This window comes from Chanodichthys erythropterus, chromosome 18 (genome assembly GCF_024489055.1).
Source record: "Chanodichthys erythropterus isolate Z2021 chromosome 18, ASM2448905v1, whole genome shotgun sequence".
Taxonomy (NCBI): domain Eukaryota; kingdom Metazoa; phylum Chordata; class Actinopteri; order Cypriniformes; family Xenocyprididae; genus Chanodichthys; species Chanodichthys erythropterus.
This window is the reverse complement of record NC_090238.1, coordinates 11,189,088-11,213,290: the sequence shown is the minus strand read 5'-3', so window position 1 is coordinate 11,213,290 and position 24,203 is coordinate 11,189,088. Positions and strand designations below refer to the sequence as shown.

General features: G+C 35.9%; 2 protein-coding genes across 4 annotated transcripts; both read left to right on the top strand.

Annotated features, from left to right (window-relative positions):
* Nucleotides 1-1,392: 1,392 nt before the first annotated feature.
* kif11 (kinesin family member 11) lies at nucleotides 1,393-11,093 on the top strand. 2 transcript variants are annotated; one of them, XM_067366740.1, is made up of 23 exons: nucleotides 1,393-1,522; nucleotides 1,751-1,877; nucleotides 2,467-2,599; nucleotides 2,695-2,792; nucleotides 2,997-3,075; nucleotides 3,408-3,593; nucleotides 3,693-3,817; nucleotides 3,923-4,013; nucleotides 4,128-4,370; nucleotides 4,453-4,548; nucleotides 4,661-4,749; nucleotides 5,385-5,472; nucleotides 5,610-5,798; nucleotides 5,903-6,110; nucleotides 6,222-6,394; nucleotides 6,703-6,828; nucleotides 6,919-7,077; nucleotides 7,295-7,434; nucleotides 7,508-7,787; nucleotides 9,530-9,752; nucleotides 9,862-10,028; nucleotides 10,125-10,235; nucleotides 10,554-11,093. In XM_067366740.1, the coding sequence occupies exons 2-23, from the start codon at nucleotides 1,804-1,806 to the stop codon at nucleotides 10,662-10,664; spliced, it is 3,189 nt and encodes a 1,062-aa protein (XP_067222841.1). In that variant the 5' UTR covers nucleotides 1,393-1,522; nucleotides 1,751-1,803; the 3' UTR covers nucleotides 10,665-11,093. The 2 variants fall into 2 exon arrangements, 1 of the variants encoding a protein (XP_067222841.1); XR_010892494.1 differs by lacking the exon at nucleotides 10,554-11,093 and having other exon boundaries at nucleotides 9,530-9,766.
* Nucleotides 11,094-12,107: 1,014 nt separating this feature from the next.
* Nucleotides 12,108-23,436, top strand: slc22a15 (solute carrier family 22 member 15). Of its 2 annotated transcripts, none has more exons than XM_067367616.1 (12): nucleotides 12,108-12,293; nucleotides 15,261-15,404; nucleotides 15,610-15,742; nucleotides 16,397-16,561; nucleotides 16,643-16,772; nucleotides 17,541-17,762; nucleotides 17,871-18,011; nucleotides 18,781-18,863; nucleotides 19,968-20,076; nucleotides 20,732-20,804; nucleotides 21,007-21,165; nucleotides 22,963-23,436. In XM_067367616.1, the coding sequence occupies exons 1-12, from the start codon at nucleotides 12,210-12,212 to the stop codon at nucleotides 22,963-22,965; spliced, it is 1,446 nt and encodes a 481-aa protein (XP_067223717.1). In that variant the 5' UTR covers nucleotides 12,108-12,209; the 3' UTR covers nucleotides 22,966-23,436. The 2 variants fall into 2 exon arrangements, with proteins under 2 accessions (XP_067223717.1, XP_067223716.1); XM_067367615.1 differs by lacking the exon at nucleotides 22,963-23,436 and adding an exon at nucleotides 22,008-22,927.
* Nucleotides 23,437-24,203: the final 767 nt, after the last annotated feature.

The following is a 24,203-nucleotide window of genomic DNA, read 5'->3' as shown; positions in this document are numbered from 1 at the left end:
TTCTTTAAAATAAAAGTCTCCGCCTTTTCTGACAGAAAATAAAAGGGTAAGGGCTGTGGACCATAGACTGTAAAACCTTTTGAGAAAAAGAAGCACACATCTCAACCTCACACTAGTCTGTTAAAGTCATAAATAATTCCAGCGTCACGTGTTGCGCAGCTCAAAAATGTGTGTTGTGTTTGAATAATTTTTTTTTTTGTTATGCTAACATTAATTAGTAAACGAATTAAATAATATTTTAATTTTTAGACTTTCGCATTCGGTCCACAAATTATTTGTTTGTGTCTAAAATTTTACGTGAGAATGACGTCACAACTGTGAGAAATGTTTTTTAAAACGTTTATGTAATATATATTACATAATATTATTTATGAATATTTATTTCATTAAAGTTTGTGATAACATTAAAACCCATACACAAAAGGCATTCAAAAAGTCGTAAAAATTGAATAAATAAACAAATAAATAAATAAATAAATAAATAAAATGACAACATGATAAAAAGTTTCACAGACAGTTTTTATGTCAAAAAGAAGAAAAAAACGGGGTCATATTAGACTTACATTTGTATTTGTATTGTGTAAAATGTATAAAATAAAGTAAAATCAAAGTATAAATGTAATAAACAAGTAGTATTAACAAATAAAATTATATTGTGTAAAAAAAAAGTGCGGTGTAAACATTAACGACATAAAAGAATCAATTGTGAATTATGTGACTAAAAATATGTTTTGAATAATAAAATGCTCATGCAATTGATAAATAGATATAAATGACAGAACGACGATCAACCATGTAAGACAACAACTAAATGTGTTTTCTCTGTAGTCCAAATGTGGTAGGCCTATCATGCCTATGCTTCATCTGAGAGCACAGTCATAATGGTATCTTACTACCATCTACTGGTTATATGAGGAACTACAGTCATTTCAGAAAGAGAAACGTTTGAGGCGTATATTTGAATGAGGATCACAGTTCCTGTTTTGTTGTAATGTTTATTATAAGAGCTGCACTGAAATATTTTAGATCATATAAAAATTGACGTAAGAGGAAAGACACCATAGTTCCTGTCTTCTGTACTGTCATATAACACAAAATGAATAAGCAATCATAATAAACTGTATCAGTAAAAATTAGTATTAATTTAATGTTTATTCTTTATCTGATTAGTCTTATTTACGTCTTTGTCTTAGTCGTATTTACGCTTAATTACACCTAATTACATCATATATATATATGCTCATCATCCAGTACTATTCGAAAACGCTGCACTTTCCCGTGATGCATCTGCTCCTGCTCGCTTCCTTTAGACCAATCAGAAGGATGGCGAGAAAACCCTCTCCTCTGATTGGCTTAATGCTGCAGATGCGCAATTTTCAAAGTCAGCTAACTGCAGAGCTTGAGACGCGGAGTTAGAGCGTACAGCAAATAAAGTGTATTCAAGCAACTTGCTTCACTGGAGGGATTTTAAACGGCTTTACTATCTTATTTTATCTCCTTTTAAAGTATATACATTTAAACGGTACGTTCATTTTCTAATTTTGTTTTCATTAGCTTGTTGTGTGTGTAATTTAATTTGTTTAGGCGCCATTTAGGTTAGGTAATGTCAAAATAATGGATCTGATGTAACTTATATATATATATTTATGTGTATTTATATTTTTAAATGGCGCATATATACCATATATGTATATAAGCGACCTTTCAGTGTGACTTATTTTTGCTAGTTGAATTCTGCTTTTGTTTAAAGGTTACATTTAAAGGGCATTTTCAGACTTGGAGCCCAGAAGACGCTCCTTTACCATGGCTTCATCACAGATACCAGCAGCCAAAAAAGATGAGAAAGGCAGAAATATACAAGTGGTTGTACGATGCAGGTGAATGTACATGTTTTCTATGTGTATTTGTATGTGTTTAATATATGTTATTGTAAGCATGCCACACTCATGTGTTTTCCTCTGGCAGTGGTTTGTATGTTGTATTGTTTTTACACTCCTAATACAAAATATATATATATATATATATATATATATATATAAAATTAATATGCGCTATTTGAGCCTAGCCTAACTATTGGGTGAACAGTGATGTTGATTTGTAACGTAACGTTGCTCCTCTCTGATACCAACAGTATTCTCTACAAATGTAACTGTTACAGCTGTCACGTTTTAAATGATCATTTCATACAATTTACTAATTACAATGTTGGCCAAAAGAATGGTTTGATCATTTGTGTTATGTTTTACTTGTTTCATAATTGCTGAAATTTTTGCTGAAAAATCTAATATAGGATATTTATTTAGTTCCATGATTTTAACTGGCTTTTCTTCATTTGGTTTCCTGTTTTTTAATGTTTTAGAATTTTAATATCTAAATAAAATTATATATGTGTGTGTGTTTGAGATCAAAATGAACAACTCGGTCTCATGAACAACACCATTCTCATGTCTGATGTGCGATTCACAGGCCCTTCAACACAGTGGAGCGTAAATCTGCCTCTCATACTGTTGTTGAATGTGACCAGAACCGAAAAGAGGTGACTGTTCGTACTGGAGGTGCCACGGACAAAGCCGCAAGAAAAACGTACACCTTTGACATGGTGAGTTTTTGGCTTGTTTTCCACCCACATTACTGATATTTAAATCTTTTCTTGTGCAGTAATGCTCATTAAATGTCTCATTTCAATTGGTTTAGGTTTTTGGTCCTTCTGCCAAACAAATTGATGTTTATAGAAGTGTGGTTTGCCCCATATTAGATGAAGTTATTATGGGCTATAACTGTACTATATTTGCGTGAGTATCTCTTTAAATATCATTTCATTCAACTTTACTGATGGTTTTACCTGTTACCTTTTATAAATTTGGTTTCATCAACTGTTTTTAAATTAATTACTCAATTATGAATTTTGCCATTTAAAAAAAAAAGCCAAAGCATGGCATTAAAAACAAACACAAAATCTTATGTATTTATATTGTTTTATTTCTGTTTGCTAAAAGATATGGACAAACTGGAACAGGGAAAACCTTCACAATGGAGGGTGACAGATCGCCCAATGAGGAGTTTACTTGGGAAGAGGTAACATCTGAGTTACATTTTGGCAGTTCTGCAGCAGTTAATAAAGGTTTCTTGCACCAGCAACTATTTTAGTTTCATGTAACTTTCTAGTTTCTAGCCTTATTCTGACTCCCTCTGAATAAACTGCTTGTTTTTTGCTACTGTACCTTTAAGACTCAAATGTAGATGATATCTCTTTGCATATGAAATGAATAATAATGCTTTCTTATTGAGGTTTTGATGTTGGGCCACGATATCAGTACCCATATTTCCAAGATCTGATCTATTCAGGGATTGATCAGGTCTTTTTTTTTTTTTTCTTCCTTATACTACTTTCACCCTTTCTCTTACAGGACCCTCTAGCTGGAATTATTCCCAGAACTCTTCATCAGATCTTTGAGAAACTGTCCAATAACGGCACAGAATTCTCAGTGAAGGTATCTCTGCTGGAAATCTATAATGAGGAACTGTTTGACCTGCTCAGCCCTGCTCCTGATGTGACTGAGAGATTACAACTTTTTGATGATCCCAGAAATAAAGTATGCTTCTAATTGGTTTCCTCAAAAAGAAGTAATACACTATATATCTGCATATCCTTTGAAAATGTTCACTAAAATCTGACATTGTGTTTCTGTCAGAGGGGTGTGACCATTAAAGGTCTGGAGGAGATCACTGTGCACAATAAGAACGAGGTGTATCAGATCCTGGAGAGAGGAGCAGCCAAGAGGAAGACAGCCTCTACCCTCATGAACGCTTACTCCAGGTAATAACTGGATCCTTGCATCCTAATTTAAGAGGCTAACAAAATGTATGACAGTGCTAAGTTGTTCATTGTTTAAAATGTTCTCCTTTTGACTTATTCCACCAGTCGATCCCACTCTGTGTTCTCCGTGACTATTCACATGAAAGAGATCACATTGGACGGAGAGGAACTGGTTAAGATTGGGAAACTGAACTTGGTGAGTCTACTTTCTTCACTCCATGTGATTTTAATCTACAGCTCTGGCTCAGTAGTGGGATTCACCAGTGTTAAAGTATTTTTAAACTGACAACTCATCTTTCACACTGTTCAGGTGGATCTAGCGGGTAGTGAGAACATCGGGCGGTCTGGTGCTGTGGATAAGCGTGCACGTGAAGCCGGCAACATAAACCAGTCTCTGCTGACTCTGGGTCGTGTAATCAAGGCTCTGGTGGAGAGAGGGCCTCATGTGCCTTACAGGGAGTCCAAACTTACCCGCATACTGCAGGACTCGCTGGGAGGACGCACCAAAACCTCAATTATCGCCACTGTGTCTCCTGCCTCCATCAATCTGGAGGTATGACGTGCTGTTTGGCTTTGTACTGTTCTTTTGTTGTTTTCTTTATTATTAGGAATATTGATTTATAATGTGATTGTAGGAAACTCTGAGCACTCTGGACTATGCTAACAGGGCCAAGAGTATCATGAATAAGCCAGAGGTCAACCAAAAACTCACCAAGAGAACACTGATAAAGGCAAGATTCTTTACTGATGTTCATTTTCACAAGTTGTACTATATTCACAATTTCTCCATGTTCACACAGCATCAACATTGACAAATTCATCTTTCTAAAATGAATGTTGCAGGAATACACAGAAGAGATTGAGCGATTGAAAAGAGATCTGGCTGCCACTCGTGACAAACATGGAGTGTACCTCTCCGTTGATAACTATGAGTGAGTTTTGTGGGTTTTTTTGGTTTTATTTTTAATATATATATATATATATATAATCATATGACTATCATAAATCTATATATATATATCATATGACTATCATAAATCTATATATATATATATCATATGACTATCATAAATCTATATATATATATATCATATGACTATCATAAATCTATATATATATATATCATATGACACTGAAGACTTGAGTGATGGCTGCTAAAAAAAATCAGCTTTGCCAACACAGGAATAAATTACTATTTTTATACATTATAAACAGTAATGTTATTTTAAATTGTAATAAAATCTCACAATATTACAATTTTTTTTTTTTTTTTTCAAAGAAATGCAGCCTTGGTGAATGTAAGACTTCTTTCAGAAATATTATACAAACCACAAACTTTTGAATGGTGGTGTATGATCATTAGTCCTTGGATAAGGCGTTTTAAAAGTGCTACACTTTTTAGCACATAACTCACCCTGAACTGTGAATAATGAATGATGCAGTACACTATTTTCTTCAGAAAATCTAAAAATGTTTGTTCCTTTTAATTTAAGACTGTTTATATTATTGGTTGAATCGGGTAATTAAGAAGCAGACCATATTTCACTGTTTATTTGCTCTTTTGCAGGAATATGAACAGTAAACTGATGTCTCAGGAAGAGCAGATCACTGAGTACAACGAGCGGATCGCTGCTATGGAGGAGGAGCTCAAGAAGGTGAGCATCTTTCAAATCCATTCTACTTCTGCTTTCCTATGTATACAAGCCCTGCCCAACTTCCACTTTTGACTGTTAAAGTGATGTCACGACACTGTAAGTGGTGTATCTGATGAATTTTGTGCTTGTGTTGGCAGATTGTGGACTTGTTCACAGACAGTAAGCAAAAATTGGACCAGTGCACTGAGGACCTGCAGGACAAGAACCAGAGACTGGAGGAGGCTCACAAGGACCTAACGGAGACCAGGCACCGCCTCACTCAGGAGGAGTTTATCGCTTCACAGCTCCAGAGTAATGAGGTTCAACTCTACAGCACTGCTGACCAGGTCTGTGATGGTTGAAGGAATCAGATAGTGTGTGTGTCATTTGGTGATGCGTTGATAAAATATGCATACATGAACACTATACTAACTCAGCCTTTCTCATCCAGCTGTTGAACACTGCTGACGCCAGCACGCAAGATGTTAGCGGTCTCCACGCTAAGCTGCAGAGGAAGAAGGAGGTGGAGCTTCATAATGGGGAGGTCCAGCAGAGCTTCGCCCAACGCATGGAGAACTGCTACAACAGTATGCAGACCTCGCTGCAGGAGCAGAGCCACAAACATGCTGCTATGATTGACTATTACCGCTCTTCTGTGGGTAAGATATGTCACACGGATGCGCACTCAGTGTAATATCCCTGTTTTGGGGTGTTTAAAATCACTTCCAGGAAACTGATCAAATTAATGTCTGTTTAAATGTTAAATGTAGGTGAGCTGCTGAATACAAACAGCACAGTGTTTAAGGAGACGTTAGGTGCTGTCTGTGAGTCTTACAGCAGTATTAAAGGAGCTGTTGGAGAGGGTGTAGAGCGGTGCAAGGAACGGGTGTTGCATCAGGAGAAACTCTCTCAGGAGGCTCAGAACAGCATGCTGGAAATACTGGTAAGAATCAGTCCAAATGTTTTGAATTACAAACACTTTTTTTATATATATTTTTTTTAATGATATTAAGGCTGAATTCTTGATTTCTGTGTAGTCTTGAAACCACAAATAGCATTTTCAGTAATGTTAGATCTTTAGCTTTTGCCATCATTTTTAAAACCACTATTCTGTTCTCTATTAATTGTATTCTTTATGAGTATCCTTCTCGTATTGTGTACTTTGATGTTGTGATGCTTAAATTCACATTGTTTTTTAGGCATTATATTTTTAATATTGCCCATTCATTGGCAATATCTTTTTGTGTCCAGGATGAACACAAGCAGTATCTAGAGGAGGTTCTGGTTGCCCAGGCGGTGCCAGGAATCAGGTCTGTCATGGTGATGAATGACAGTCTGAAGCAAACTCTTCACAGATACCACACTCTGGCTGAGCAGGTATGTGTGAAGAATGGATTGACCTGCTGTTATGCCTGTTTACTGCTTATTTGAGATTTTTAATAAGTGATGTTAAAATGTGTTTTACAGATGCAGGGTCTGAAAGCAGAGATGATGTCATTTTTTGACTCTTACATGGAATCATTGGCCAGTATGCGAGAGTGCGCTGTGCAGGGCTTCAGCAGTCTGCATGCTGAACACGACAAGCTCAAGCAACAGATTAGTCAAGCTGGAAACAGCCATCAGGCGGTAGGTCTATAACCCCTGGACAGTTCCTTGAAGAGGAGGATTGTCTTTAAACCAAGCAATCACATTTGTTAAATTGATTGGCTCAGATGTTCACAAGCTTTATGGGTATGAATGTAACCAATTAAACATTTAAAGTTCTGTGACCTAACTTTTGTCTATTCTCTTTTGAACACTAGAGGGTTCTAAAATTGTTCTTAAATTGTTTCTTTTTGTACAGCGTGTGGCGGAGCTGGTTCATTGTTTGCAGAACCAATTGAATCTCTTGGCAGTGGACACTCAGACTGATTTTGAGGGTCTTTCACAAGCAGCATCTGCCCAGATTGTTCCACTTGAAACACTAGAGAGCTCCATACAGAGGTGAGAGAACATTCACAACATATACCTTCATGTTTCCTGTAACAAAACCCTAATAAATCATCTTTTATTGTAGTAAATGCACTGTGGCCGAGGAGCACACTGTGTCTGTTCGTGCTCGACTGGGTTCTTCTGTGGACGGAGTGATAACAGAGATGAATGGGGTTACAGAAGAGGGAGAGAGGGCATTGGAGGAGTGTGCCGGATACTGTGGACTCCTACAGACGTCGCTTGACTCGCTGGCTGAGTCAGGACTCAGGTGGTGTAACGAAGCCAGAAACTCAACTGAGATTAAAGCCCAGGAACAGCTCCAACTCATCAGGGAGACCGACACAGCTGTGCAAGACTTGCTAAAGGTTAGTTTGGTCCTGTCCCATTGCCAATTTGCAGGCTTGTTTACTTGCATGATGTATTTCTGTTTAAAGTGTTAGTCCATTTTGTCATGTCCATTTTTGGTACCTAATGGGGCACACTTGTAGTGTTGAACTTTTTACAGAGTTGTATTTACACATTTTGATTCGGTTCTTTCTAAGCCTCAAATATCGCTCTTGAAGTGTAAGGTCAGCACGTAACAGCAGTTGTGATAGTCTTTTCTTCCCTGCTGTGATGTATATCTGGGTGGAACAACTTCTCAAACCAGGGAAAAAAGTAGGACTTGATTTTTATCCTTAATCATTGGATTGCTGTGGTTTGCTATTGCTGTGATCTCACATGAGTGACTTTGTGAACCAAGTGTGCCACACAAATGAAGCCAAAACATTGATTGGCTCCTGGTGGCTGGCTGCAGTATAGCTCAAACCCTGTCCCCTCCATCTAATCAAATTGGATGCAAGGCAAAATCCCATTACTCTTCAAATAATTTTTTCCGAAGATGGTTTGTCAGTTTTTTTGGGTACTTTTTATCACGGTGACGTATGTTCATGTGTTGGGTTTTTCCGATAAGTTTGGTTTCGGTTTATTTGTAAGGGTGCGCTGATCAGGTTTTTTGGAGCTGAAAATTTAAAATGCAAAATTCAAAAAGAAATGCAAATTATAAACTTTAGTGGTGATGCAGCACTGCCTTGATCATGTGACAATTCTGTCAACTGTTCAGTGTGCAGCTTGCTTATAGTTATAGTGCAGATGTGGTGATGTGAAGCCATTTGCGCATTTTGAGAGGGAAAGGGAGCGTGCGCTGTGATTCACTCATGCTGTTTGTGAAATTGTCTCCCAGAACGTTTTCAACTTAAAGTTATTTAATAAAGAAACATGAATTGTACCTCACTTTCAGCATTATAATTATTTTACCTGTGCCGGACAGAGATTGAGATCTGATGCATATCATGCCATACTTCTCACGGCAGGCAAAACACTGCTTCAGAGTTTTACGAATAAAATCAGTGGGAGAGTCAAGTCACGATTTCAGCAGTTTAGCCTTTTGATAGGATATCCGAATCACTAATTCGAAATGAGATTTAATAAAGCTCAGAAGTAGTGTTTTGAAATTGGCCATCACGTTGTTGTTTTTTTTGTTTTTTGGCGCACAAAGTATTCGTCTATTTATAATATTATGGTAGAACCACTGAAGAACTCACATGAACTTTTAAGTATGTTTTTAGCACTTTTATGGATCTTGAGAGGTTTGGTAGCTTCTCTCTCAATAGAGGCCACCCTGTGCCATTGTATTTCAAATATCTTAATTTGTGTTTCGAAGATGAATGAAGGTCTTAGGGGTGTAGAACGACATGAGGGTGACTGAGTAATAAATGACTTTATTTTAATTTTTTGCTGAACTAACTAACGAGATGGCAAATTGAGAGATCACTAATCAAATTATTAGAAGCGATTATCAGCCGATAAATCGGAATACCCCTAGTAATTTGATGCTATAAAAATGGGGTGTAGCATCATGATTGACAGCTTTGCTTGCAATTTGATTGGGCGGGATTCTTGATACTGCGGCTCAACCTCAGGATCACTACTGCACAGACTAATCTGCAACGTTGTCCATCTTGTTTTACAGTCTATGGCCTGAATCTGTTGAATGGAGAAAATTAAACACCTGACTATTTGCCCATGCTAAAGCTTTATTTTGCCCTTATTTTATGTGTGCATGCAGTCTGTAGATGAAAAGGGGAAGAAAGCCATTCAGGACTGTGAAGCCCATTTGAGTCACATGCAGCAGGAAGTGGAAGGAATCCTGGGTCGTGTGGAATTGCAGACCGGCAAAGATGATGCTACCTTGCAGGAGCACACAGAGACCCTCTCCTCCATCAACACTCAGACACTGGACACTGTACACAACTTCATCAGCTCAGAGCTACGGCAAGATTTACCAACCGGTATGAGAAAAGCTGTGAGGGAAATATTGCTTTTTGAGTAAAGTCACTGCTCAAATGCAAATAATCTGTCCATGTGTACAGGGCAGTAATGTGATTTGTGTCTTTCCAGGAACGACCCCTCAGCGTAGGGAGTACATGTACCCACGTGTGCTGAACAAGCCGAGGAGTCGAGAGGAGCTGGAAGAGGAGTTCAGGGCTCAACAGGAAGAGCTTCAGTGTGCACTTAGCCAGTGTGAGACCGTCATTGAGGCAGAAGAGGAGAAACCTCTCGACCAGGTATCACAATCGCAAGTTTAGTCCATCCATATTCTTTCTATATTGCTATAGATGATACTAATGTTTGGACTGGCGTAACCGCAATTCTGTTTTTAGGACTCTCTGGAGGATGAAGTCAGTGTTTCTAGTGATGGAAACATCACTGAACAGTCGTGCTCTGATGAGAACCTAATGTGTTATGAGAACGGAAGGGTTCCCTTCTTCAGGGTGAGACATTTTGACCTATTTAATGTTATACATGGGCTTAAGGTGCGGTCACATCAGCAAAATTTCATGTGCAAAAAAAGGTACATTGTCAGTAGTGTTGCCATTGTATGAAGTACTGTTCACACAGAAGCAAATTCATGAGAAACTTGTGTGTTTCACCCTCATGGAATCGTGTGTATTTCTATTGATATGACTGTATTTTGCCATGAATATTTGCTATGGTAAATGTGAATGCACCTTTAGTGTTGACAAATGATTAATAAACTTATTGGTTGTGGATGCAGATTTTGACTCTTTTTGTTCTTTTTGTCTAACTAGAAGAAAAACAAGAAGGAAAACAGCAACAAATCACTGAACCGTTCAAAGGTGGAGAACGAGAGTCTGTGTACGCCACCACGTTCTAAACTACCACTCAGGTGTCAGAATTAAACTAAATTATGCTCCAGTTTTTACTCTCTCCTTGGATGTCTTAAAGCGCATCGTTTTAAACTTCTGTGTATGTCTTTTTAAACATGATTTGTCTATGTATGTACTTACCTTTCATATTCTGTTTCCTCACAGTCACAGTTAAATATTAAAAGTTATTACTTCAGGGTGATTTTCTTTTTACTTGTTAGTTTCACTAGTTTTGTTGTTTGTGGTTTATTTGTTAAACATTTGTATGTTTAATTAAAAGCTAAAAGAAAATGATCCACTCCATGTATGAACCAATAAAAAGTATTTTTAAAGTATGGTTCTGTTTTGAAATGTTTGTATAAAGTTTATTTTTTCTATTGCATTGTTTGACTGTAACACTGTAGATGTTTTACTCAATTTAAGGGACTTAAGGTTCTTATTACAAGAAGACATTGTTTGCTGGAGGAGTTTTGGATTAATACGATTAATAAAGAAATTAAAATGTACAAATTGCTTTAACCTTATTTAATGAAACTTTCCATATCGAATAATATGTATGCATAGTTTAGAGATTTAAAAATCAGGTGTTTGAGGATGTTCACTTGGCAAAAATAACTAGTTAAATGACTTAATTTTTGTGTGGAGTTGGTCATACATTCTAAAGAGATTAAAGTTTATCCAAATAAACCATTTGTGACTAAAGGTATCAAACAGGTTATACATATGAGGAAAGCAGCATTTAAAAATAAGGATGTTAGGGTACTTAAACAGTTAAAATTGAATTTAAAGGAAGCAAAGGTTTACAGGAGGCGTTTGGAGGAAGCCTTCAAGACTATCTTCCTTTGTGTTCAACAGAACAAAGAAAATTATACAGATTTTGAACAACTTGAGGGTGAGTAAATGATGACAGAATTTTTATTTTGGGGTGTACTATCCCTTTAATAATGGAGTGCTGCAACCGTGATGCCAAAACCCAGAAGACTAATTCGCTAATGGTTCCCTCGAGATTTTCCTATGGGTTTTTATAATCGGATTTTTCTATTTAATTTTAGTAAAAAGAAGGTCTGTGGAAAACTTCGTGAACGTACGTTAAATTACACACACCCATATCGAAAACCCGAATATAGAAGGTGTTATGGATTAATTTAAACAAAACGTCCAAGCATCGTCAACTTATGTTTACCACAGTCCTTATTTTACTCATAAACTAAAAAATAAAAACAGAACCATCTCGAAGGGAGCCACGAATTAGTCTTCTGGCTTTTCACGTCACGGCTGCAGCACTATATTGAATAGAAAATAAAAATGTTTAATAAGTTGCAATGGCAACGAAAGCGCCCGTTTCAACTTCAGCTTTCACTAACGTTAGTCCAATCAGAACCGCTGTTTGTACCACGTGTTTGCTTGCCACAGTCTCGTGCAATCAGAACCACACTGTGTACCACGTGATTTCATTCCACGTCTGCCAAGGGAAGTCAGATTACAGCGGAGCATCTGCAACCTTAGTTGCTATCAAACCCATAATTGAAAATGTAAATATACACTAGATGGCATGCGGTCGTTTGATTTGACCCTGGAATGGATTTAGAGGAGGCTTTCCAGGTGGTTGGAGAATTCGGTAGACACCAGAAACGGATGATCACCATCCTGGTTTTCCTACAGGTAAACTAATGATACATGCAAATTCGTAAACACTGGACTGACATGTGTTTGTGTAGGTAAATGTTATATTTCGGGTCACACAAGCCAGTAATTATGCAAAACTTTTATATGAGGGATCATACATTTAAAGCCTTATATTTTCATTATCTTATCTTCAGCCACTGGGATGTATTTGCTTTAATCTGACCTAGATTCAGTCAGTCATTGATATGTTTGCTTATTATGTAATTTAGTTTTGGGTTTTCATTTTAAGACCCTGGAATCTGATGAAGAGTTTCTAATCCAGGAAAGCCATTACTTTGCTGCCTTTCGCTAATTCTTGAGTATTAGGACAAACTTTGGATTAATGTTCAGAGATATCTCTTCTGCTTCTTTCATTTTCTTACAAAATGTCTTCCCTATATACTCAATATGAGTCAGCTCTGTCAAATAAAAAAAAAGTTCAAATAGGCATTCACAAATTTAGCATTCATTATAATGAAGACGACAGGAAGTTTTTTTTAACAGAACATATTTAATATTTGGGAAAATATATTAAAAAATCCCTCCCAAACAAATTGTGTGATGAAACTATGTCATGTTTGGGACATAGTACATATAAGCACAATTATTTAAAGTATTTAAAGATTATAAATTACAGTTTACAATTTTGTTAAAAAAAAAAATAAATAAAAAAAAAAAAAAAATTCCAAATACAACTATTGTCATTTAGAGGTGTAATTGCAAAAAAAAAAAAAAAAAAATGACAACTGGTCGAAATAACAATGAAGATGCCATGTTTTCAGACTTGGAATAATGTGAAGAAATCAAGTTTATATTAAACAACATGATACTAATGCTTTAAATTAGGAAGAGATCAGAAATCAATATTTGGTGGAATAACCCTGATTTCCAGTTACAGCTTTCATGAATCTTGGCATGCTCTCTAACAGTCTTTCACATTGTTGTTTGTGCAACAATTCAAGAAGCTGGGCTTTGTTTGATGGCTTGGGACCTTCCATCTTCCTCTTAATCATATTCCAGAGGTTTTCAGTGGGGTTCAGGTCTGGAAATTGTGATGGCCATGACAGGGTCTTGATCTGATGGTCCTCCATCCACACTTTGCTTGGCCTGGCTGGGTGGCATGGATCATTGTCCTATAGAAAAAAACACACATTGTCAGAGCAGAAGGAAACAAGTTTTCTTTCAGGATAACCTTGAGTCACATGTCCTTCACAAAGACAGATCTGCCTGATTCTGATCTTTTCTGATGAGTCCAGATTTTAGCTTTGCCCAACACCTGGTCCTCTAATGTTTAGACAGAGACATGGAGAGGTCTTCAACCCACAGTATCTCGCACCCACTGTGAAATTTGGTGGATAAGTGGTGATGAACTAGTTCTTCAGTAAGGCTGGAATCAGGCAGATCCATCTGTGTACACACAAAAATTAATATAAACTTGTTTTCTTTGCATTATTTGAGATCTAAAAGCATGACGTGTTTTTAAATGTTGAAAAGTTGTCATTTTCTGCAAATACATGCTCTAAATTACAATGTCTATGAAGTTTCAGCTCAAAATACCCCATAGATTTTTTTTCTTAGCTGCCTATTTTGGGGCATAATTAGAAATAAGCCGATTCAGGGTGTGTGGCCCTTTAAATCTGATGCTCCACGCCCCAAGAGCTCGCGCTTGCCTTAAACAACATAAAAAAAAGTTCAAACAGCTAATATAACCCTCAAAATGGATCTTTACAAAGTGTTCGTCATGCAGCATGTCTAATCGCGTAAGTACAGTGTTTATTTTGATGTTTACATTGATTCTGAATGAGTTTGATGGTGCTCTGTGGCTAACGGCTAATGCTACACTGTTGGAGAGATTTATAAAGAATGAAGTTGTTTATGAATTATACAGACTGCAAGTGTTTAAAAATGAAGATAGAGACGGCTTTTGTCTCCGTGAATACAGTAATAAATGATGGTAACTTTAAACACATTTAACATTACATTAGCAACATGCTAACGAAACATTTAGAAAGACAATTTACAAATATCACTAAAAATATCATGTTATCATGAATCATGTCAGTTATTATCGCTCCATCTGCCATTTTTTGCTATTGTTCTTGCTTGCTTACCTAGTCTGTTGATTCAGCTGTGCACAGATCCAGATGTTCTGCCCTTGTCTAATGCCTTTCATAATGCTGGGAACATGAGCTGGCATATGCAAATATTGGGGGTATACACCCCGACTGTTAAGTAACGTAACTGTTACGTAGTCGGTGTTATGTTGAGATTCGCCTGTTCTTCTGAGGTCTTTTAAACAAATGAGATTTATATAAGAAGGAGGAAACAATGGTGTTTGAGACTCACTGTATGTCATTTCCATGTACTGAACTCTTGTTATTTGACTATGCCAAGGTAAATTCAATTTTTGAATCTAGGGCACCTTTAACATTTGGAAGAAATGTTGTCAGTAGTGTATAGAATTAAACTAAAATGTTTATTTTACCCAAACACGTACATATGATTGGTAAATCCAGAGAAACTACTAATTTTGCAGTGGTCCCTTAATTTTTTTCCCCAGATATATTTACAGTATACTATGTATACTTTTCCACAGTCTCTGTGGAAAATAGTTATAGAAAATAGTTTCTAGTTGTTTCTAGATCTTTTAATCCATTGAATCACAACAATAATAATATTTTAGCATTTGAAACACACCTGGGACTAAAGAGCTTACACATAGCCTACTGGTGTGGATTAACCAATACAGAAACACAAAAATTATTTTGGTAATCACATAATAAATAAATAAATAAATAAATAATATTTATGTGTGTGTATATAATATATCAAGTAACCTAAATTAGTTATTGCCTTAATTTTATATTTTCATTTTTTTGAGATCAGATTGTGAAAGTTGACAATGACAATGAAAGGTGAGTAACCTGAAATATTTTTTTTCTTTTCTTTTTTTTTTTTTTTCAGATTTACATGGCATGTCAGTCCATGCTCATAATTTTAGTGGGTGCTGTGCCAGAATATCATTTAGAACTTGTTACTGATGGTGTGGATGGTGATATAACTCAAAGTGTGAAATTCACAGAGGATGTCAGCTCAATCGTGACTGAGGTAAGAGACTGTCATCAATGTTGTGCATCAAACAAACTCGCCTTAAGCTTGCTCATCATTCTTTCGAATACAGATGTACACTTTATATCAAATTTGGAAGAATTTCAAATATTAAAGATATTATAATCTTTGTGTTTGGACAAGACAGCAGATGGATGCATGCATGTTCAAGTTGTTTGATATTCCTTTTGGTCTTCTCTTGCAGTGGAACCTAATTAAACATCAAGCCTACAAGGTAAACTTAGCTGGGTCCCTGTTCTTTGCGGGTGTGCTGATCGGAAATGTCCTGTTTGGACCACTCTCTGATAAAATCGGAAGGAAGCCGGTTTTTCTAACTGGTAGGATGGAGATTAACTGGTTTAACTTTTCTTTACTAAACTATAATTTACAGTTTCACATTATTACAGTGCTTTCAAGGCCTCAAACAATCCGGTTATGGGTTTTCTAACCTTTAACCTTAAGTACTCAATCTGTTTAAACTTCTTCTTGAAGATAATGTCAGCCTTAAGTGTTCATTCTAGGAATCTGAAATGTTTTTAATTAATGGAAAGCTATTTTCTGTGATTGTGTGGGCACTTCCGATTCTAATGCCTCTATAGGTCAATAACGGGAAGAATAACAAGATGCTGTAAATGGTCAAATAATTTGTGCTACAAACCAGTGTGTTTATGATTATTATAATTCTGTAAATTAAAATAATATGATAACAAGTAACAATATCAAGCAGCATCGTGGATAGTTTTTGTACAGCTTAAATAAATGGAAGCGGATGAGATTGGAAGCCTCGACACAATCAAGTCACAATGGCCGTGCCCGCTCTTACATTAAGAATAATGTATATAGCTGTTTTACATTGCAAAGAAGTTATGTGTTGATTCTGATACACAACCGACTGAAAGCCAAAAGCAAACACAAAACCTAATATTTTCTAAAACAACAATTTAATGTGTTGTTATTATGGGGACCTCTTTTAAAACTGCTCTCTCTTTCAGGTCTGTTTTTTGAGGTCTTGTTTGGGTACGGCACAGCATTAGCGCCCACTTATGAGTTGTTTGCTGTGTCTCGGCTGCTGGTGGGGCTGATGAACGGAGGAATGGCGTTGGTCTGCTTTGTTCTTACTCAGGAATATGTGGGAAAGTCCTACTGGGCCATGACAGGTGCACATTAATGAATGATTTAATCACTTTTGTTGTTTACTTTCACATTAGCCTTATAAAGCTAATTTGATTGTGTTCCAGGGACCTTGACTAATATGACCTTTGCAGTGGGCATCGCTCTGTTTGGCGCCTTGGGATATTATGTTCGGCCGTGGCGGAACCTAGCAACTGTGGCCAACTGCCCTGGACTTTTGCTCTTCCTGCTCTGTGTGTAAGTGAGCGGAGTAGTCGGATCATTACTTCCTGTTAAACAACAGCACTTTGACTTCATTAAAAGCCACCAGGATGATACTGCCACAAGTGATTTGTTTACAGTGAAAAGGTGCTGTGTAAAGCTGCTCTTGGTATCAACCCTAGATATATATATATATATATATATACACACTACCATTCAAAAGTTTGTCTGTAAGATTTTTTTTCTGTAAGCATTTATTTGAAATATAATTTTTTCGTTACTTTGCATGTCTTTCTTGTCACTTTTGATAAATTTAATGCATCATTACTGAATTAATGTATTTATTTCTCTCAAAAATAAAAAAAAATAAAAAATAAAATCTTACTAACCCCAAACGTTTGAATGGTAATGTAAATTATCTTCTTTTAAATATGTTTTTATTTTATTTTATTTATTTTTTTTACTGATTCGTTCTACTCTTTCCATGAAATTTGCCTAAATTAACAACCTAATAAAAACATTTCAATTTTAATTTTAAATGTCAAATTTGTATGTGTCATTTCCTGTTCTTTCACTCGTATTGCATGTCAATCAGTGTGGCAAAAGAGTAAAAAAACTAGCTCAACCGCAAGAAAAAGTATTAATCCTGTATTATAATTAAAACACTTGGAAAACCCCTGAAAAGGTTCAAATCATATGGGAATCTAATCTAAAATCTCATAACATCTCTTAAACATGTTTTCTTAAAAGTAAAATGCAGGCATTTACCTCATTTCTGTGATTGTTTTTCCCTGACAATGCCAGGAATTTGCCAGAATCTCCACGCTGGCTTTATTCTCGGGGTCACAAAGAGCAGGCTGAGAACATCCTGCAGGATTTCGCTCTTAGAAACGGGAAAGGCAGAATTATAGTGAAGCTCCGCCGGGCCGTCAGCACCAGCGCTCCGGATGCAGCCAGCCCTGGGGTTTTCCAGCTGGTCACACATCCCATACTGCGCTGGAGGACTGTGGTGCTAATGTATGTGTGGTGAGTATTTGAGAGCTGATATATATATCTTAATTTCTCTCTTGCAGCATATTGGCAAAAATGTGTGCATTTTTATGTACTCAGTCTGTATGTATGCATGTATTGCAGGTATGCCTGTAGCCTTGTGTATTATGGGTTGACCCTCAATGCCAGTGAAGATAAAGGTAATCGTTACCTTAGTGTTGCCATGTATGGCCTGGTGGAACTCCCTGCTTACCCTCTCTGCATGTACTTCATTAACAAACAGTGGTAAATACACTCGCACAATCATATCCAGAATGCTGCATTATCACACTCTTTAAGGCTCTGTTTACACCTGGTATCAAGATGCAATTTGGTCAATCGGATCACAGGTGGACGCTAAATACAGGTGTAATTGGGGTCTAAAATGTTTTGAGCTTGTCCACTTTCGACCACTTCCAGAGGTAGTCAAAAACGCATTCGACCGGATTACTTTCGTAGTGTAGATGTTCATGTGGTCAAATGCGTTTGAACAGCCACAAAAGACCGCCTACTGTCTTAATGCTTAAACATTATAGGAAGCGCACTAGCCAGACGGGGTGTAAACTGTTGGGTGAAAACCCAAGTTTGGTTTGAAGATGAAAATACATGCCAAGCACAATGTTCTCTCACCATTCCTGATTTTCTAACACACACTCACAGCATTCAATGTGTTCTTGCGGCTATTAGAGCAGAAAAGAAAGCTGCTTGCACTCTGTAACATTTTCAATCATCTCCGGGCACATTCATAAGTACATTGCACAAACGTATTTCATCCAATAGATAGAAAGATGTGGAAAAAAGCCCATACATTTACCCACCTATAGCCCCTACTCTCGAAGAAATCAGGACAGAAATAGTTGAAAGTGGACAAAAGAGATGGATTAAAACACCAGGTGTAAACAGGAATGTGTCTCCCTTGTCTACTTGTGATCCGATCAACCAAAGCGCATCTTTATGCCAGATGTAATCAGGGCCTCAGATTTTTATCTGAGCATATTTGTTTGTTTTTTTTCAGGGCAGGCAGGAGGAAGTCATTGGCCAATTTTCTCATTTTTGCAGGCGTATCCTGTCTGCTCACAATGGTTGTACCTGCATCAGGTGATCATCTTTCCAAATAAATTAGGTTTTCACCAGAATCAAAATTCCCGTTTTGCCACCAGCCATGGTATATTTGTCATCACACAATAGGTATTTTTCAAGATTATAGATAAGATTATAAGAAAAATAACAGTAACAGTAAGAAAAATATCAGAATTCTTAGTTTGCAGGTGCCATTGTATTTATTGTTTTTTTAGTATGTTTTAAAATACTTTTTAGGGCTATATGTGTATGTATGTATGTGTACATATGTATATATATATAATGTGTGTGTGTATATATGTGTGTGTGTGTGTATCATTACTCCAGTCTTCAGTGTCACATGATCCTTCAGAAATCATTCTAAGATGCTGATTTGCTGCTCAAGAAACATTTATGATTATAATCAATGTTGAAAACATTTGTGTGCTTTTTTTTTCAGGATTATTTGATGAATAGAAAGTTCAAAAGAACAGCATTTATCTGAAATACAAAGGTTTTGTAGCATTATACACTACCGTTCAAAAGTTTGGGTTCAGTAAGAATTTTTTTTTTTTTTTTTTTTGAATAGAAATTAAAGAAATTAATACTTTTATTCAGCAAGGATGCATTAAATCGATCAAAAGTGACAGTAAAGACATTTATAATGTTACAAAATATTATATTTCAAATAAACGCTGTTCTTTTGAACTTTCTATTCATCAAAGAATCCTGAAAAAAAATATTGTACACAAATATTTTGTACAAGTGTACATAATAAATGTTTCTTGAGCAGCAAATCAGCATGTTAGAATGATTTCTGAAGGATCATGTGACACTGAAGACTGGAGTAATGATGCTGAAACTTCAGCTTTCAGCTTCAGCTTTGCCAACACAAGAATAAATTACATGTTAAAATATTTTCAAATTGAAAACAGTTATTTTAAATTGTAATAATAGTGTCATAATATTAATATTCATAATAATATAAGTATATGTGTGTGTGTGTATATATATATATATATCACACACACACACACAGATGCATCTTTAAGTTACAGTATCCTGAAAAAGGGATGTTTCTTATGGCATAGTTTATTCTTCCTTAATATACACCATGTCAAGCCTGTTATTTGCTTTTTTTAGGGTCATTATTAAGTGCCACATCACTGGCTCTAGTGGGAAAACTGATGGTCAGTGCTGCATTTAATATTGTGTATGTTTATACATCAGAGCTCTACCCAACCGTCATCAGGTACAACCAACTCATTTGCTGCATGTCTAATGTAAAGCGTATTTTGTTTTTCCACATTTGCCTTTTTAAGTAGAAATGTGTATTAAAAGATTTATTAAATTGTATGTCCTCCTAACAGAATAGGAATCTATGCTTGAGCAAACGGTGCCCTCTAGTGTGACTATTATGTAATTATTGTCAGTACCAGAGTTCACGTTAGAATTTTCTCATTGTCCGATACAGCCCATTACAAAATTCAGTTGCGATTTATAATATAAACAAAACATAAGAACTGAACTAAACTTAATCGACGCTCTGCATCTGCCTGAACTCAAACCTTCCCCCTGGTCTGCATGGAACTGTGTGCTCGTCTGTGCGCAATCAATCAAATCAAGCGAGACCGATGCAGGGGAGTTTTAATTTTGTTCTGGAGGCTGAACCCACACTCTGCTGCCACACTGGAACACACTCGCCACAAACTGGACAGGGGTGGGAATTACAGTTACAAGTTACAATAGATTCACCCTCAGTGTAATCTGTCAAAATGACCGACGGCTTTCAGATTTTTTTGGCCACAAAAAAAAATATTCCGTTAACGTGACCTCTAGTCAGTACAATTCACAAGTACCCCACTGTATGTGCTGGTTTAATTCTAATGTGTGTTTGTGTGTGTTAGGAATGCCGGGTTGGGTGTGTGTTCCATGTCCTGTAGAGTTGGGGGAATTCTGGCACCGTTTGTGCCGAGTATGGTAAGTAGTTATAAGCTGTCTGACTTGAGAAATTTATTGCAATAACATATTTTGTTAATATTATACATAAAACAAAAATTATATATAATGAATTTGTGATGTTCACATATTTTTTTAGTCAGCTTTGATTTGAAATGATTATTATTATTATTATTATATTATTATTAATTGGTTATGTACTGAATTATTTTTTTTTGCTTAGAAATCATTGCACGCCTCCATGCCTTTTATGGTGTTCTGTTTGAGTGGGATTTCCGCGGGCTGCCTGGGGCTCCTCCTACCGGAGACGCTCAATAAACCTGCTGCTGAAACTCTTGATGAACTGTCTAGCCCCACCTACCAGCGAATCTTAGAGCCGCAGGTAAACATGCTCAGAACTGTAATTTCATAGAACTCATAAAGTGTTTAATGACATAATTTTAAACTTATTTCTGGTTGGCTGATCGCATTCTGCGGCCAAATATTTTTGTGTAGTTTCGTGCCTCGTAGGGCCTGTTTACACCTGGTCACTTCATGCGTTTTCTCTGATCTGTTAGCTATCTGATTGTGAAAAGACCGGGGGCCGCGTATTCACAAAACATTTTTATCTAACCACTAAGAGTTCTCCTAAATAGCAGTAAAAGCTCTTAGATAAGAGTTTTCTCTTGAAACCCATTCACAAAGCTGCTGAGACAAACTTTTACTAAGGAATAGAGAAAAGGCTTAAAGGATTAGTTCACTTTAAGATGAAAATTACACAAGCTTTACTCATCCTCAAGTCATAGGTGTATATGACTTTCTTCTTTCTGATGAACACGATCTGAGTTATATTAATAAATATCCTGATGCATCCAAGCTTTATAATGGCAGTGAACAGTACGAACAAGTATGAAGCTCTAAAAGGGCTTCCATTCACATCCATCCATCATAAACATATTCCACACAGCTCCGGGGGGTTAACAAAGGCCTTCTGAAGCAAAGCAATGCATTTGTGTGAGAGAAATATCCATATTTAAGAAGTTATAAAGTAAAAAAAACTAGCATCCGCCAGACCGCAGATGTCTTAAAAGTAAAAATCTTTTTTTTTTTATTATTATTATTATTATTATTATTATTACTGTATAAGAATCCCAATTAGACCTTTTATTCATAATGGATTGTCGTCGTGTGTTTTTTTTTTTTTTTTTTTTTTTTTAATTTTTTTATATATTTTATTTTTTATAGGTACATCCTTTGGAAGAAAAGCATTTAATTGACCACAACGGAGCTGATAGTGACTGAGACCAGGACCATAGAAACATTTGATCAATTCCTAAGCACAATTGACTTGTCAAAATGTTGTGCCATACACAGACTCACCGAAAGACTAAAGGTGCCTTCTAGAAGAAATCTGTTCAAAGGATCAATTCAGCTGATGTACTGTAACTATCAGGACTATTTTAAAATAATGTAAAAAGGACCAGATATTCATTCGTAAACTCGTTTATCATAATGTCTGACAGTTCTGCTAATTTCATGTGTTTACTGCCATTTGTAAAACAAATATCTTGCTCTATTTTTTTGGGATCTGTTTTTTTTTTTTTTTTTTTTTTAATGTGAGATGTGACATTACAGTCAACAGTGAGTATATGTTAGCATTCAAAATATAATCAGTAATGGTTGCAAACACTACAAAATCATGATACTAGATCTTTGTCCGAGGTAAAGATCAGTTTAGGCTGTTGTAAAGAAATATTTCAAGCAAAAATTAAAAGTAATGATATTTTAATTATTTACTGCAATTGTTTTTGTTCCAAACTTGTATGTTGTTTTTTTAATCTTTGGAACACAATTTAAGGAATTTAAGTGTTGTCAGGTGAGGTCATTTTTAAATCTGGACCACAAGATTTGAAATTCAGTAGGTATAATCAGTGAATATGACCTTTGGTTTTACACTGAAAAAATTGCATGTTTGTTTAGGGTTAATAATCATAGGATTTTAATTTTTGGGTCAACTATACTTTTAAGAGACCAATTATCTTCTCCAAAGGGAGAAAAAAGTCTTACACATGTATATTTGTGTATATTTCTGTAAATTGCTGAAAATGCATCTGTTTTAATCTCTGGATTTAAGGAAAAAGCTTTTAAATAAATGCCTCGAGTATAATGAGCATGAGCGTACATGTCTGTTTGTCACCAGTAGATGGCACTGTGTTGAAGGCCACCTCCCTTGAACTGAGGTCACCTTTGACCTGTTCCAGTCCTCATGGTGATGATGTCAGTGTTGACGCAGGTGAACGGTGCTTAGGGAAACCACAGGATTCAGGAGCTGGGAATTTCAAAGAAGCCGGCACACAACTTTCAACCGCAAACCTGTTTTTTTGTTTCCGTCTCTCTTTCCTTGCTGTAATCGCAGCCTGTGGCACTGCATGTTGCTGACGGAACAGGTTGAGAGAGAGCAGGCATTAACTATAATAACTGTTTTCATCTTTAATTCTTCCTCCAAGGCCTGATGTGCATTATATCACCCTGCACAGGGAGATAAACAGCAGGTACAAAGGTGTGGCCTTGTGAGTGCATTATACCATGTGTTTAACTTACTGTATAATAAATAATAATAATTTGTTATTATTATGTCTCTTTTAGGCATAAACATAATTACAAATTGCTGATATACATTTACTATTTAGATTATTTATATATATATATACACACAGTCAAACCAAAATGTATTCAGACACCTTGAACATTTCAATCATTAATACAGTTTATTCACTTATAGTTTAAAAAATGGTAATAAAATATGACAAGATCTCTGAGTTAAACTGTCAGAAAAAAAATAAATAATCCTAATTATGTCAGATAACACTTAAGAAAACATGGTCAGGTCAAAGTGTCTGAATAATTTTTGGTTTCAAATTTTTATCAGTTTTACTGGTAGTCCACTGTATGAAGAATTTTTGGGTATAATATGTCAGTTTACTTTATTTTGCTATCCTCGCTTGCTATAAATGAACTATAGTGTCCTGCACCTGCTACTGAATAATTTTTGGTTTGACTGTTTTATATATATATATATATATATATATATATATATATATATATATATATATATATATATATATATATATATATATATATATATAAATAAATAATATGTGTGTGTGTAGGGGAGAGCGGGGTAGGTTGTCACACTCTTCATAACTCCAAAACTAGAGGCTGTATATTAAAAATCAAATAGCCACTTTGTGTGACTTCTTCTTCTATAGTCAACTTCCTGTTCACATGTGGTCAAGATCGGTCTAATCTGAGGTTAGCACAATATTCTTATTATTTGGCTAAAAAAGTAAAAAATTTGCACTTTAATTTTTATGCAATACAACTTTGTTAGATATGAATGTTAAACATTATTATTTTGCAAAACATAGAGGAGACAATAAC